Here is a 15,911-nt window from a genome sequence, read left to right on the forward strand (position 1 = left end):
CTGATACCATGCGCTGTGACGTCACCTTGCTCTGTCTATAGATTGTATGATGTTACGTCTTCTCTCTTGGTGGATATTGTCTGACGTGTTAGTACTATGTGTGTCTATTTCCTGTGAGCTATTGATGACCAGTCGATGTGTCCTGCTCATTATAATGTATTTATTAGTAACCTGTTCTCTGCTCCTTGTCTTTTAGCCCCCACATCCTGGGCGAGCTGTGTGTGTGTACGGAGGGTGGGAGTCTGTACTTGTGGAACCTGGAGACTGGGTAAGAAGCTTCTGTTCCTGCCCCTGTCCTCACTCTTATAATCCGTGCTCCCTTTCCCGTCCCATTGTCGGTGTCTCTCATCTCGTACAATCCAGGGCTAAGGTGCAGTCTCCTAGCACGTTGCCCCCGACCGAAGGGACTCGGCAGGCTTACGGATATGGTCCACCTTAGGAAAATGCAAAATAAACCCACAATCCAACTGAGTGCCACCACCAATCTTCTCCTTAGTAAATTCGCTGAAGCTACCCCTCCCCCACACCCCCATTGCCCAGCCAATCAGCTGCAGCTGCTCCCCAGCCCACCCAATCCACTGGAGCCTATTCCACCTGAAGTCCATTCATTCTGCTGCAGCTATTCCAGGTGTAATCAACTTAATCCCACAGGTTACAGCGAATTCGTCATGATCCTGACACCCTCTTTTTCTGTGATGACCCTCACTGGCGATGGAGTGATTTCACCGCACACCCACGTGTGCTCACAGTTGCTGACAGGACGGGAGTTCAGACTGCTGATATCAGGGTGAATGTACTATATATTAGTGTGTTTTTACAATGCAAGAGAAAGTTGAGACTTATCTCCTCTAATGTATATGATAAGATGTGTGCTCTGGGTGTGAGTGTTTAATAACAAGTCGTTGCTCCTTAGATGGACGGGCATGTGTGATTGTTACTGTCTGACCTTGTGTCTCTTATCTAAGATCCTACTCTGCCTATAGTCTAGACCTGTGTGTGACTGGACTGACATTGTGTCTCCTCTTCTACTCGAGTTATATCTGTGTGGTCACTGGACGGACATTGTGTCTCCTCTTCTACTCAAGTTATATCTGTGTGGTGACTGGACGATCATTGTGTCTTCTCTTCTACTCGAGTTATATCTGTGTGGTGACTGGACGATCATTGTGTCTCCTCTTCTACTCGAGTTATACCTGTGTGGTCACTGGATGGACATTGTGTCTCCTCTTCTACTCGAGTTATACCTGTGTGGTCACTGGACGGACATTGTGTCTCCTCATCTACTCGAGTTATATCTGTGTGGTGACTGGACGATCATTGTGTCTCCTCTTCTACTCGAGTTATATCTGTGTGGTGACTGGACGATCATTGTGTCTCCTCTTCTACTCGAGTTATATCTGTGTGGTGACTGGACGATCATTGTGTCTCCTCTTCTACTCGAGTTATATCTGTGTGGTGACTGGACGATCATTGTGTCTCCTCTTCTACTCGAGTTATACCTGTGTGGTCACTGGACGGACATTGTGTCTCCTCATCTACTCGAGTTATATCTGTGTGGTCACTGGACAATCATTGTGTCTCCTCATCTACTCGAGTTATATCTGTGTGGTGACTGGATGGACATTGTGTCTTCTCATCTACTCGAGTTATATCTGTGTGGTGACTGGATGGACATTGTGTCTCCTCATCTACTCGAGTTATATCTGTGTGGTGACTGGATGGACATTGTGTCTCCTCATCTACTCAAGTTATATCTGTGTGGTGACTGGATGGACATTGTGTCTTCTCATCTACTCGTGTTATATCTGTGTGGTGACTGGATGGACATTGTGTCTCCTCATCTACTCGAGTTATATCTGTGTGGTGACTGGATGGACATTGTGTCTCCTCATCTACTCGAGTTATACCTGTGCGGTGACTGGACGGACATTGTGTCTCCTCATCTACTCGAGTTATATCTGTGTGGTCACTGGACGGACATTGTGTCTCCTCATCTACTCGAGTTATACCTGTGTGGTCACTGGATGGACATTGTGTCTCTTCATCTGCCCATAGATTACACCTATGTGTGTGACTGGACGGATATTGGCAAATGACTTGCTCAGGGATCAAGCCTGTGTGTCTGACAGAAAGGACATGCTGTCTCTTCTGGTTTCCGTGTCTCGGATTGGACCTGTGTGTGTATTTGTGTGTGTGTGTGTGTCACTGGATGGATTTTGTCTCATCTGCTTGGGGCTTGGAGCTGTGTACCTCTGTCTGCTCAGACTTGGTCTCCTTATTTCCTTAGGGATCAGACCTGTGTGTGACCAGATTGACCTTGTGTCTCCTTAGGTGCCCAGGGAACAAGCATTGGACTTGTTTCGCATCGGACAGGAGTCTTTGTGTCAGAGAGGAGAGAGAGTCATATTAACACACTGTCTGAGGGAGACAAACCCTGAACTCTTCCTTGTAACTACGCAGGTATAGATACCTCTCCTAGACCGACCTTTGTACTGTTCTATCTTCCTTAGTGGAGGGTTACATAGATGTCCATAAACATATGTGTATGAGCTGTGTAGTGACACAGGATCCTGCTAATCCTTACACAGATGTCACAGGCCTAATGGCAGCACTATTACACCCCATGAAAGCCATAACCTTGGTGTGACCGCGGTGTATAAACCGCTGGTCTATAGACATTAGGATGTTACTTCTACACAGATTATAACTGGTGGATAATTCTTATCCAGAACCTTCTGTTCCATAACTCTGTTCCAACACACTATTAAGCATCGGGAAGCTGGTTACCTGCACGTACTTCTCGGTGGTCTGATTTGCAGTCCCCATAAGAGACGGGATTTACTGTTTGGGGTGTAGTTTGACCACAGTGTTGCAGCTTATTTTCTTTGTTTTTTTGAAGTTTTATTTTTGCAAGGTCATGTAACAAAATACAACCAACATTGAGAGTATATAAAGATAAGAATTGAATAACAAAGACGGCGGCTTATTGTATTATATACCACAGGTATTTTCATAATATTTTGCCTTCAGATAATGGTCTGGGATTGTTGTGTAAGAATTCCATTTAATGGGGTATTGCATTATGCAGCTAAGAGGTGACCAACTATGGGTTCTATTGTATTATTCAGACTTCTGTAAAGTTTAATACACAAGATAACCGTATTCCTTACACTGCAGAATATTCTCTTTCCTCCCTAGTTCTCACTGTACATCATGGACGAGCGATTTCCTCTGGTGCCACTGGCTAAATGGGACCATATGCTGGAGAGACCCCCTTCCTATGTCACTGTAATTCCAGGGGGGGCGACCAACAGCCCAAACAAGATCCTACTGGGTACTCAGCACAGTCAGGAGACCCTGATGCTGCAATATTCAGGTCTGTGCCTAAGTGATGTGGTCACCTCTCCCATCGCACTCATCACCTGCCTCCTGGGGCCCTGTGCTTTCCTGGTGCCTGCCCCCCAGGGCCCTTCTGGTGCCTGCCTCCTGGGGCCCTGTGCTTTCCTGGTGCCTGCCTTCTGGAGCCCTTCTGGTGCCTGCTTCCTGCCTATGGTGCCCCTCTGGCGCCTGGCTCCCATGCCCCTCTGTTGGCTGCCTCTCTGAGTTCCCTTCCCCTCTGGTGTCTGCCTCTAGCACTGTGCAATTAATCTGTATTTTAAAATGTTATCATGGCCAATTCCTGGTGTTGGCTGATGAAATTATGCCTCCAGAAATTTTCATTTTTCCTGTCCTCTAATACCTAACCCAGCTCCATTTTAAATCACTTACCTAATTTTCATGCATCTTTTAAACCACACCTCCGGTCCTCCAGAAATGTTTGTTTTCTGTCCTTTCATCTCTAAAATATTTGAAATAAAATTGTCAGGCTGATGTATGTCCTCACATTATATATTTCTATACTAGTTCCCAATTTTTTACCCAGTCAAATTTAAAATTCTAACCTTCAAGACTCTAATGTCCTTTTCATCCTCTCTAAATATCCTTCAAACACCTCAGGATCCTCCAGAGAGCTTAATTTTCATCTTGTTACTAACAAGACCCTAAATCACTTTCCTTCTCCCTAAATATTCTCTAAACTACCCTGTACTATCTTCTGCATCCTTCCTACTCTCTTGTATTTAACTCAACTCCACCCTGCATAACTTCTTCTCCTTATGTTTTATAAAGCACCCTTTGACATGCTCCAGAGATCTTGCTCTGTCCTGCCTTGTCATATCCAAGACAACACCCCTAATCACTTGCAAACATCCTCTCAGAACCTCCAGGTGTTTTCATCCTCCCCGCCCTCTGATAAATGACACGGCACCACCCTACATCACCTCATTTCCATGGACCTTCATACAAGGCCTCTAATCATCCAGGGACCTTCCTGTCATCTCATATCTAGCACCTCTTCACCTTCCAGGACTTCTCAGAGCTCTTTTGTTGAAGCCTACACTGAAGGATGTTGGTTCTTTTGTCTACAAATCCCTAGTGTATGTAAATATGCCCAGTGCCAATCAGTCAGTCTGTTAATAACAAATCTCATCGTTATCGTATACTTTGTCCCACATTGCAGAATATATCATGAGCAGCTGCTACAGTGTCTCTTCATTTATACTGCTCTTACTTTTACTGTAGGGTCCAAAAGTTCCATTTGTCAGCTGCATCTTCCAGCTTTGAGTCTACCACGGATTTCAAAGTCCCTCAGTCATCTGGCTCCATTACTGCCCCATCATCATGACTCTGTGTCTCAGAGACTGGCATCTCCTTTGGCAGGTCAGTAGCAGATCATAGTCTTTATCAGTGCGGATATAGAAGTGGCAGGTTTTGGTCTCTGTATATAATTGTGGTGACAGGTGGAGCCTGGAGGTGACGCTGACTTATTATGTTTCCAGGATTGCCCTCTAGTTTTATCACATTTCTCTTTCCTCACAGGACTGACGGCCGCACACACTGAACATGCTCCGAATACTCTGCTCATTTTCCAGTTGACAGAGGCTGGTGACATTTTCACACAGAGACTAGTGGAGAACGAGCCAAAGGAGCAGAGCCTCAGCTGTGAGGATCATCGTACCAACACATTACATTCGTCAGAAATACAAGAGACCGCGCTTAATATCGCCTCTCAAGAGAAGTCTCCAGGAGAGCAAGAAACAGGCCAGCAAACACTGGATCATGGCCCGGAAACAAACCACACTGCTAAATCTCCTCATTCACTCAGTTCCAAGTCTAAACTTTATTTCCACAGGTGGATTTGTGATCTACGCAAACAACATATACCAAGAATGGAAGATCATCAACGCCCAGGAGTAAATATCAAGAAGCTTTTCAGTACTTCAGAATTAAATGACACCATGCCGGAGTTAGCCGGCATGCGAGATTGCTTGAGAGAGAGTATGAAACAGGGAAAGCTTATACAACTCCGTGCCCCACAGGTATCTGAGAACCTAGACTTTGTGTGTACAGAGAATTATAATGACCCATTAAGTCAGAGACTGACTGCTTCCTGGGAAGGCCAGCTTGAGCTGTGGTGGGACGATCATTACGGACTGAACAAGGACAAAAAGATTCAGGATCTTAGAGAGAGGAGGAGGAGACATAAATTGCAGAGAGCCCACATCCAAAGGACACTCGGAGGAAGCTTCTCGGCCTCCTTTATTCTCGGGACAGAATCGTACCGGTCAGAAGTCAGCTCCACATGGTCATGTGATACTGCAGCATTGTCAGACAGTGGATTGTCATGTCGCTCTGTGAGCGAACCACATATGTCTACAGATCAAGGATCTCCAAGGAGTGTCGTGTCAGGGCCATCTGTGGCCACAAGTCACCATTGTCCACCAGACAACTCCCAGTTGTTGGCTGGCTCACAGTCAGTATACAATTCATCTCCCATTACTTCATCACAATCCCTCCATTTCAAGGGTATTCCTAGAGAGCGGAGAAGGACGCTTCAATCCTTTATCTCTCACTTAGGAGAAAGCAGCAATACTGCCCCGTCCTCCTCCTCTGCCCCTCCAGCCTTGGGATCCTCATCACAGACTCTGTCACAGCGTTCACAGCCCCCAAGAGGTCTCGCATGGGATTCTGACCAGTCGCCGTCCTCCTCCTCTGCCCCTCCAACCTTGGGATCCTCATCACAGACTCTGTCACAGCGTTCACAGCCCCCAAGAGGTCTCGCATGGGATTCTGACCAGTCGCCGTCCTCCTCCTCTGCCCCTCCAACCTTGGGGTCCTCATCACAGACTCTGTCACAGCGCTCACAGCCCCCAAGTAAGAGGTCTCGCATGGGATTCTGACCAGTCCCGGTCCTCCTCCTCTGCCCCTCCAACCTTGGGGTCCTCATCACAGACTCTGTCACAGCGTTCACAGCCCCCAAGTAAGAGGTCTCGCATGGGATTCTGACCAGTCGCCGTCCTCCTCCTCTACCCCTCCAGCCTTGGGATCCTCATCACAGACGCTGTCACAGCGCTCACAGCCCCCAAGTAAGAGGTCTCGCATGGGATTCTGACCAGTCCCGGTCCTCCTCCTCTGCCCCTCCAACCTTGGGGTCCTCATCACAGACTCTGTCACAGCGTTCACAGCCCCCAAGTAAGAGGTCTCGCATGGGATTCTGACCAGTCGCCGTCCTCCTCCTCTACCCCTCCAGCCTTGGGATCCTCATCACAGACGCTGTCACAGCGCTCACAGCCCCCAAGTAAGAGGTCTCGCATGGGATTCTGACCAGTCCCGGTCCTCCTCCTCTGCCCCTCCAACCTTGGGGTCCTCATCACAGACTCTGTCACAGCGTTCACAGCCCCCAAGTAAGAGGTCTCGCATGGGATTCTGACCAGTCGCCGTCCTCCTCCTCTACCCCTCCAGCCTTGGGATCCTCATCACAGACGCTGTCACAGCGCTCACAGCCCCCAAGTAAGAGGTCTCGCATGGGATTCTGACCAGTCCCGGTCCTCCTCCTCTGCCCCTCCAACCTTGGGGTCCTCATCACAGACTCTGTCACAGCGTTCACAGCCCCCAAGTAAGAGGTCTCGCATGGGATTCTGACCAGTCGCCGTCCTCCTCCTCTACCCCTCCAGCCTTGGGATCCTCATCACAGACGCTGTCACAGCGCTCACAGCCCCCAAGTAAGAGGTCTCGCATGGGATTCTGACCAGTCCCGGTCCTCCTCCTCTGCCCCTCCAACCTTGGGATCCTCATCACAGACTCTGTCACAGCGCTCACAGCCCCCAAGTAAGAGGTCTCGCATGGGATTCTGACCAGTCGCCGTCCTCCTCCTCTACCCCTCCAACCTTGGGATCCTCATCACAGACTCTGTCACAGCGCTCACAGCCCCCAAGTAAGAGGTCTCGCATGGGATTCTGACCAGTCCCGGTCCTCCTCCTCTGCCCCTCCAACCTTGGGATCCTCATCACAGACTCTGTCACAGCGCTCACAGCCCCCAAGTAAGAGGTCTCGCATGGGATTCTGACCAGTCGCCGTCCTCCTCCTCTACCCCTCCAGCCTTGGGATCCTCATCACAGACTCTGTCACAGCGTTCACAGCCCCCAAGTAAGAGGTCTCGCATGGGATTCTGACCAGTCGCCATCCTCCTCCTCTGCCCCTCCAGCCTTGGGATCCTCATCACAGACTCTGTCACAGCGCTCACAGCCCCCAAGTAAGAGGTCTCGCATGGGATTCTGACCAGTCGCCGTCCTCCTCCTCTACCCCTCCAGCCTTGGGATCCTCATCACAGACTCTGTCACAGCGTTCACAGCCCCCAAGTAAGAGGTCTCGCATGGGATTCTGACCAGTCGCCATCCTCCTCCTCTGCCCCTCCAACCTTGGGATCCTCATCACAGACTCTGTCACAGCGCTCACAGCCCCCAAGTAAGAGGTCTCGCATGGGATTCTGACCAGTCCCCATCCTCCTCCTCTACCCCTCCAACCTTGGGATCCTCATCACAGACTCTGTCACAGCGCTCACAGCCCCCAAGTAAGAGGTCTCGCATGGGATTCTGACCAGTCCCCATCCTCCTCCTCTACCCCTCCAGCCTTGGGATCCTCATCACAGACTCTGTCACAGCGCTCACAGCCCCCAAGAGGTCTCGCATGGGATTCTGACCAGTCGCCGTCCTCCTCCTCTGCCCCTCCAACCTTGGGATCCTCATCACAGACTCTGTCACAGGGCTCACAGCCCCCAAGTAAGAGGTCTCGCATGGGATTCTGACCAGTCCCGGTCCTCCTCCTCTACCCCTCCAGCCTTGGGATCCTCATCACAGACTCTGTCACAGCGTTCACAGCCCCCAAGTAAAAGGTCTCGCATGGGATTCTGACCAGTCCCCGGCCGCCTCATAGTGCTGATATTTATGGATTTCATGCACCTGCCGCTGCTATAATGATGTCATGTTATACCCTCAATGACATTCAGGCTTAAGGAGGAGATAACAGGGTTATGGATCTGAAACAATAACAATGGGGTTCTATAAAATGGTAAACGGCAACAAGAGTTCTTATTACACATTGTCTCGTACTATTTACATTGATAAATATAAGCTAAGAATACATCTACATTATATACTGCATTGGTAACTTTACATGTTGTATCCTATGTCTGTTAGTGTACATGTTGTATCCTATGTCTGTTAGTGTACATGTTGTATCCTATGTCTGTTAGTGTACATGTTGGACAGCGACAGATGCAGGATACATGTTATATGCTGCAACTGTCGCCATACAACGTACATAATATATCCTGCATCTGTGTCCGAACTCTCCACTAGCCCTTTACGAGCACACTGTCATTCCCCAACTCTGTGCTCTCCTATCTGTTCTTGCAGCTTTGACTACCTGGTGTTACTCCCAGTGTCTTCAGCCCAGTTGCCGCTTGGCTGGATCCTGGAATGTTGGTGTCCAGTTATTATTCACTTCCTGGAAAGCTGAGCTCCCTATTTTTTCTCCCATATAGACCTGACATTAAAATAACAGCACCCACGTTTAATAATTATGCCCCCTTAGCCCTAACCATCCTGACAATATATTAATAAGATTCACATTTAATTAACAGACCTATTTCACCCTTCATTGGCCCCAACATTAAGTTAATAGCGTTCCCATTTAATGCATTCTCTCCAGCCCCCTGAATATTCCTCTGTTGTTACCAGACCCCCCTCCCCCCTCCATCTCTCCAGGCCCCTCTCCCCCGTCATATAGCCTCTACAGTAAGTGAATTACCTTAAGGGCTCCTCAGCTTCTCTTCTTGTTCTGTCGTCTTCCTGCTTCTTATTGGTTCCTCTATACAGCGACCTGCAGGGAGCCGGGTGTCTTCCTCATGGTGACGCCCCATCACTGAGCGACGGCAGCGCTGCGGCGTGTTCCAGGGGGTATAATGGTTATCTGTGAGGCTTCATCTAGCAGCTGCGCCTTTCAAAGCCTTGGTTACGGCCCTGATGTTATCTGTCTCTGTACAATCTACATGATCTGGAAGCTCTTAGTCCCACTGTTTAGACAATATATATTGGACGGCCGTTCACATATGGTCGTTTCCGTTTTTGCAACTCTAATCCTCCTTGATCCATAACAATCTTAAAAACTGCAATCTCGGGGAAATGACTGTGTGTGACTGATAACCCGTAACTAGAGGAACAACTTGTAATAAAGGTCAGCTAAACCAAGGCTCAAAATAAGGCATCATATTCTAAAAGTTATTTAAAATTCCAATAAAGATTATTCTTTCTGGGGCAATGCTGCCCCCCTCTGGCAGTAGAGCAGATCCGTCCCCTCATCTGGTTCTCTGGGCTACGTGGTGGATAATCCTGTAGCTTCGTTAATGCTTCAGCTCTAGAACAGATCTTTCATTACTTAATCGCCGTGTACATTAATTCTGACCGACCATTGTTCTCTGACGCTTCTGTCTCTCCAGTAAAGTGCAATCTACAAGGACAATAGAATATAAATTACATGGTCACTAAAGCACCAGACTCCATGCTGAATAGAATATTTTTGGTTATTGTGTGGGTGGCAGAGAGTGTACTCGGGATGAGATAACTACATGTACAGCACCGAGTGCATCTGTAACATCCCACACCAATACTTTGTTGTCATTGTGTCTTCTTACTAGCTCATATATCTACCCCTGATGTAAGAGATGACGCAAGGTGCTTTCAGTTAATCTGTCAGTAATATCTACTGATCAATAGTTAATAATCTCCAATAGCTCTGGACAGTTCAGTTGATGAATGTAAAATTTAAAGGATGGAAAAATATGATCTTCTTTCATTTGTGTCCTTCCAGGTAATTCCTTATTTTTTTATGTCTTTTTCCTAATGGTAAGATTCCAAAACAAGTTGGTGCCCACCAAATCTTTTTATAAAACATTGTAATATTCGAATGCGGTATTGATTCTTTTACACACACATCGGCCTAATGGGTGTATTCAGAGAACTGAGTACTTGTTCTTTTTATCCAGTCCATAATAGATCTTAGCAAAACTCGGTGCAATGTTGGAACCCATAGCAGTACCATTCAGTGTTAAATAGTACATACACTCAAATTTTAAACATTTTGTTTGCTAAAGTTGCTCTAAAAGATAATTCTACATCAGTCACTTGATATTAGGTGTATGCAATGAGATGTGATAGGAGTTGTAAAGTTTATTTATTACAAGCCTACATTTCAATAAACAGGTCAAATGTCAGTACAAACTTACAGCCTGTAGTTCAAGTCAGATACAGTGTGCAGTATCAAATAACAGCTATACTTCAAGTAATAGATCTTGTTCCTAAGATCAGTCATGACACCAAGACATAAATAAAGGATGTAGCTCTGGAGAGCAAAAGATAGTGAAGTCTCTAATAATAACAGGTATCGGGGTGATATGAGAAACCTCCAGAGTGATGGTTAATAATAGAAATCCAAATGGTCACAGTCCTTCTGAACAGATAGATCCACAACCGGGTAACGAATGTAGTGTGACACTTGTTACAATGTGAGTGTGAGAAATGCAATATAAGGTTCTGTGACAGAGTCCATATATCAAAGTTCTTAGGCAAATGCATCCAAAATGGCCATTGGTTTGTACCAGATAGTAAACAAGTTCTGCTACAGATAATATGGCTCCCAGGAGCCGGTTAGGTAATATTCCAGTTGTATTGGGCTGTATTGCCGCAGTCTCGTATGTTCAAAGCAATTCAGATAAATATTCAATCCAATATTAACACAACGGTGGTCGGAGAGGTAAGACCCTTCGTGGGGCTGTAGAGGTGGCGTTCGCCTTCCTGGTAGATTCCGTAATTGTGCGGTGTAAGGTGGGAGCCTGGTGGTTTCTGTGGTGATGAAACGGCCGCGGCTGGATCCGGGGTGCGCCTGTAGGCAGAGTAATGCCGTTCTCTGTTTCACTTTAATATTGCAGTAGGGATAGGTAAAGAGTAAACACCAACGCGTTTCGCTCAATGGCTTAGTGAGGGATACATTGATAGTCTCTGTGTGCAGATGTGGTTGTTAATACAGGGCACCATAGAAGGTCTGATGCCTGATTGGTTAATTGAAGACCAATCAGTCACTGCTACAAAACTTGATTGACAATAATTGCAGCCAATTCAAATACGGATTTGCTACATCATGCAAAAGACCCTTCATTACTCACATTTATAAACATATTTAAGGTTTTAAAACCATGGAGGGGTGGGGACTATCTAGGGCTCATATCCCAGGATCTATAATATGAGAACCGTCACACCAGGACTAAACATTCATTTTGAGCTCAGTAGCTTTATCTGAGTCCGATCACCACTGGGCATCTGTGTTTTCAAACTATTTCTTCTATTATCAATAACTATTCTGCCAGCGCTTCTATTTATGCTGATATTCTCATTTATTATCTAGCAGGATATTGGTTCTCGTACCTATTCCATTAACATGTATCTATGTAATCATTTTTTCTACTCTGTTCCTTTACTTGTACTACGCTCTTCCTTTAGCCTTATTTGAATTGGCCGCAATTATTGTCAATCAAGTTCGGTAGCAGCGACTGATTGGTCTTAGTGATGGGAAATTAGTTCATTTTGGAGATTAGTTCATTCTGATCTAGTTCACACAAAAGATTAGTTCAAAAAATTAGTTAATTTAGCTCAGTTAGTTCAGTTAGATCACTGGCTCTGGGACACTGCTGAGAGAAGTGATTGGAGACATAGATCTAGTCTATTACACATACTGTAGGCATATATACTACATCTCATTAGATGAGTTATAGTCCTGTTAAAATGATCAGATAAGTTTAATATGTCAGATCATTTTTAATATTTTAGAAAGGGCAATTACTTATACTTAAATTAGTAGTGACACGTTGAGCTCTGCAAAGTTAATTACATTTTCATTATTATGTTTTACTTATATAATATGCAAATGAGAAAGACCCAAATTCAGAGTATTATAAAGTGTCATTTTTTTCTTTTAAAATACAGTGATTAGATAAAAAAACTAACCTTTGACCTAATACATGCCAACTCTCCCAGAATGTCCGGGAGCACCCCAATTCCGGGTAGGTCTCCCGGAATCCCAGGAGACCTGCCAACCCTCCAGCATCTGCCAACTTCACTAGTGAACTGGGCATATTAGAGCTGCCATGACTCAATTCTCGGGCAATCGCACCATTTTGGCCCCACCCTCTGTGACATAATGCCTGTTTTGGGGTTTTTACAGCTGTAAAAAGACCCAAAACAGGCCTCACGTCACTAGGGGCGGGGCCAAATTAGTGTGATTGACGAAGCCCCCTCCAGGAAACAGTGGCGGATCTAGTGGGGGCTTGCTGCCGGCGGCTGCATACTATGTGCAGGGCCGCTCGGCAGGGACAGTGTGCTGCCCGGCTGCTCTGTGTTTAAAACACAATCAGAACAGCCGGGCAGCACATTGTCCCGGCCGAGCGGACCTGCACATATGTTGCAGCCGCCGGCAGCCTTGAAGTCAAAAAGGGGGCGGGGCCTAAATCTCCCCCCCTAAATCGCCCGGGGTAGGATACTTTTCTAGATCCGCCCCTGCCAGGAAATCCCAGACGTAACCAACATAAACTTGGCAAGTATCATTAATCCGTTTCTATCATTTATCTAGCAGAGTATATAAAATGGCAGAAACTGATTGGTTGCTATGGGCAACGCTTCCACTTTATCTCTCTTGAAGGTTTAATACATCTCCCCTGTATATATGGTGCAGTAAACAGAACTACAGTATATAGCATGCAGCACTCAGCAGTGCAGTGTGTCTGGAGCTGACAGGGAAGGGAATCTATCCTGTGACTCATGAGCTAAATGATTGAAGAGTCAAAAGAACTATTGAACTCCAGCCAGGAGAATGACTCATAGATCAGTTCCACAGAGTCTCACACAATGTCTGAGCACAGCAGCGCCACCTGTGGTAGTTCAGAAGTACTGACTCATCAGTATTATATGAGAGAGCTGAATAGCAGCGCCACCTGTGGTAGTTTAGAAGTACTGACATGAGTATTACATGAGAGAGCTGAATAGCAGCGCCACCTGTGGTAGTTTAGAGGTACTGACTCATGAGTACTACATGAAAGAGCTGAATAGCAGCGCCACCTGTGGTAGTTTAGAGGTACTGTCTCATGAGTACTACATGAGAGAGCTGAATAGCAGCGCCACCTGTGGTAGTTTAGAGGTACTGACTCATGAGTATTACATGAGAGAACTGAATAGCAGCGCCACCTGTGGTAGTTTAGAGGTACTGTCTCATGAGTACTACATGAGAGAGCTGAATAGCAGCGCCACCTGTGGTAGTTCAGAAGTACTGACTCATCAGTATTACATGAGAGCTGAATAGCAGCGCCACCTGTGGTAGTTTAGAGGTACTGACTCATCAGTATTACATGAGAGCTGAATAGCAGCGCCACCTGTGGTAGTTTAGAGGTACTGACTCATCAGTATTACATGAGAGAGCTGAATAGCAGCGCCACCTGTGGTAGTTTAGAAGTACTGACATGAGTATTACATGAGAGAGCTGAATAGCAGTGCCACCTGTGGTAGTTTAGAGGTACTGACTCATCAGTATTACATGAGAGAGCTGAATAGCAGCGCCACCTGTGGTAGTTTAGAAGTACTGACATGAGTATTACATGAGAGAGCTGAATAGCAGTGCCACCTGTGGTAGTTTAGAAGTACTGACATGAGTATTACATGAGAGAGCTGAATAGCAGCGCCACCTGTGGTAGTTTAGAGGTACTGACTCATCAGTATTACATGAGAGCTGAATAGCAGCGCCACCTGTGGTAGTTTAGAGGTACTGACTCATCAGTATTACATGAGAGCTGAATAGCAGCGCCACCTGTGGTAGTTTAGAGGTACTGACTCATCAGTATTACATGAGAGCTGAATAGCAGCGCCACCTGTGGTAGTTTAGAGGTACTGACTCATCAGTATTATATGAGAGAGCTGAATAGCAGCGCCACCTGTGGTAGTTTAGAGGTACTGTCTCATGAGTACTACATGAGAGAGCTGAATAGCAGCGCCACCTGTGGTAGTTCAGAAGTACTGACTCATCAGTATTACATGAGAGCTGAATAGCAGCGCCACCTGTGGTAGTTCAGAAGTACTGACTCATCAGTATTACATGAGAGAACTGAATAGCAGCGCCACCTGTGGTAGTTCAGAAGTACTGACTCATCAGTATTACATGAGAGCTGAATAGCAGCGCCACCTGTGGTAGTTTAGAGGTACTGACTCATCAGTATTACATGAGAGCTGAATAGCAGCGCCACCTGTGGTAGTTTAGAAGTACTGACTCATCAGTATTACATGAGAGAGCTGAATAGCAGCGCCACCTGTGGTAGTTTAGAAGTACTGACTCATCAGTATTACATGAGAGAGCTGAATAGCAGCGCCACCTGTGGTAGTTTAGAAGTACTGACTCATCAGTATTACATGAGAGAGCTGAATAGCAGCGCCACCTGTGGTAGTTTAGAGGTACTGACTCATCAGTATTACATGAGAGAGCTGAATAGCAGTGCCACCTGTGGTAGTTTAGAAGTACTGACATGAGTATTACATGAGAGAGCTGAATAGCAGCGCCACCTGTGGTAGTTTAGAAGTACTGACTGATGAGTATTACATGAGAGCTGAATAGCAGCGCCACCTGTGGTAGTTTAGAGGTACTGACTCATCAGTATTACATGAGAGAGCTGAATAGCAGCACCACCTGTGGCAGTTTAGAGGTACTGACTCATCAGTATTACATGAGAGCTGAATAGCAGCGCCACCTGTGGTAGTTTAGAGGTACTGACTCATCAGTATTACATGAGAGCTGAATAGCAGCGCCACCTGTGGTAGTGTAGAGGTACTGACTCATCAGTATTACATGAGAGAGCTGAATAGCAGTGCCACCTGTGGTAGTTTAGAAGTACTGACATGAGTATTACATGAGAGAGCTGAATAGCAGCGCCACCTGTGGTAGTTTAGAAGTACTGACTGATGAGTATTACATGAGAGAGCTGAATAGCAGCGCCACCTGTGGTAGTTTAGAAGTACTGACATGAGTATTACATGAGAGAGCTGAATAGCAGCGCCACCTGTGGTAGTTTAGAAGTACTGACTCATCAGTATTACATGAGAGAGCTGAATAGCAGCGCCACCTGTGGTAGTTTAGAGGTACTGACTCATCAGTATTACATGAGAGAGCTGAATAGCAGCACCACCTGTGGCAGTTTAGAGGTACTGACTCATCAGTATTACATGAGAGCTGAATAGCAGCGCCACCTGTGGCAGTTTAGAGGTACTGACTGATGAGTATTACATGAGAGAGCTGAATAGCAGCGCCACCTGTGGTAGTTTAGAAGTACTGACTGATGAGTATTACATGAGAGCTGAATAGCAGCGCCACCTGTGGTAGTTTAGAGGTACTGACTCATCAGTATTACATGAGAGAGCTGAATAGCAGCACCACCTGTGGCAGTTTAG

The 15,911-nt window shown here is 46.4% G+C and overlaps 1 protein-coding gene across 2 annotated transcripts in view; it reads left to right on the forward strand.

Annotated features, from left to right (window-relative positions):
- Positions 1 to 10,342, forward strand: part of TAF1C (TATA-box binding protein associated factor, RNA polymerase I subunit C) — a 50,287-nt gene extending 39,945 nt beyond the window's left edge. Inside the window, exons 10-16 of one of the 2 annotated variants that reach the window (XR_012679325.1) lie at positions 197 to 268; positions 652 to 787; positions 2,332 to 2,460; positions 3,199 to 3,376; positions 4,621 to 4,758; positions 4,918 to 7,955; positions 8,058 to 10,342. Coding sequence is in view for 1 of the 2 variants with exons in the window: in XM_075187380.1 (XP_075043481.1) it covers positions 197 to 268; positions 652 to 787; positions 2,332 to 2,460; positions 3,199 to 3,376; positions 4,621 to 4,758; positions 4,918 to 6,278 (2,014 nt within the window). In the remaining variant the exon portion in view is untranslated. Of the gene's footprint in view, positions 1 to 196; positions 269 to 651; positions 788 to 2,331; positions 2,461 to 3,198; positions 3,377 to 4,620; positions 4,759 to 4,917 lie in introns of both variants that reach the window. The other variant, XM_075187380.1, reaches the window with a different exon arrangement.
- The last annotated feature ends 5,569 nt before the right edge of the window (positions 10,343 to 15,911 follow it).

This window comes from Mixophyes fleayi, chromosome 1, assembly GCF_038048845.1.
Source record: "Mixophyes fleayi isolate aMixFle1 chromosome 1, aMixFle1.hap1, whole genome shotgun sequence".
NCBI lineage: Eukaryota > Metazoa > Chordata > Amphibia > Anura > Limnodynastidae > Mixophyes > Mixophyes fleayi.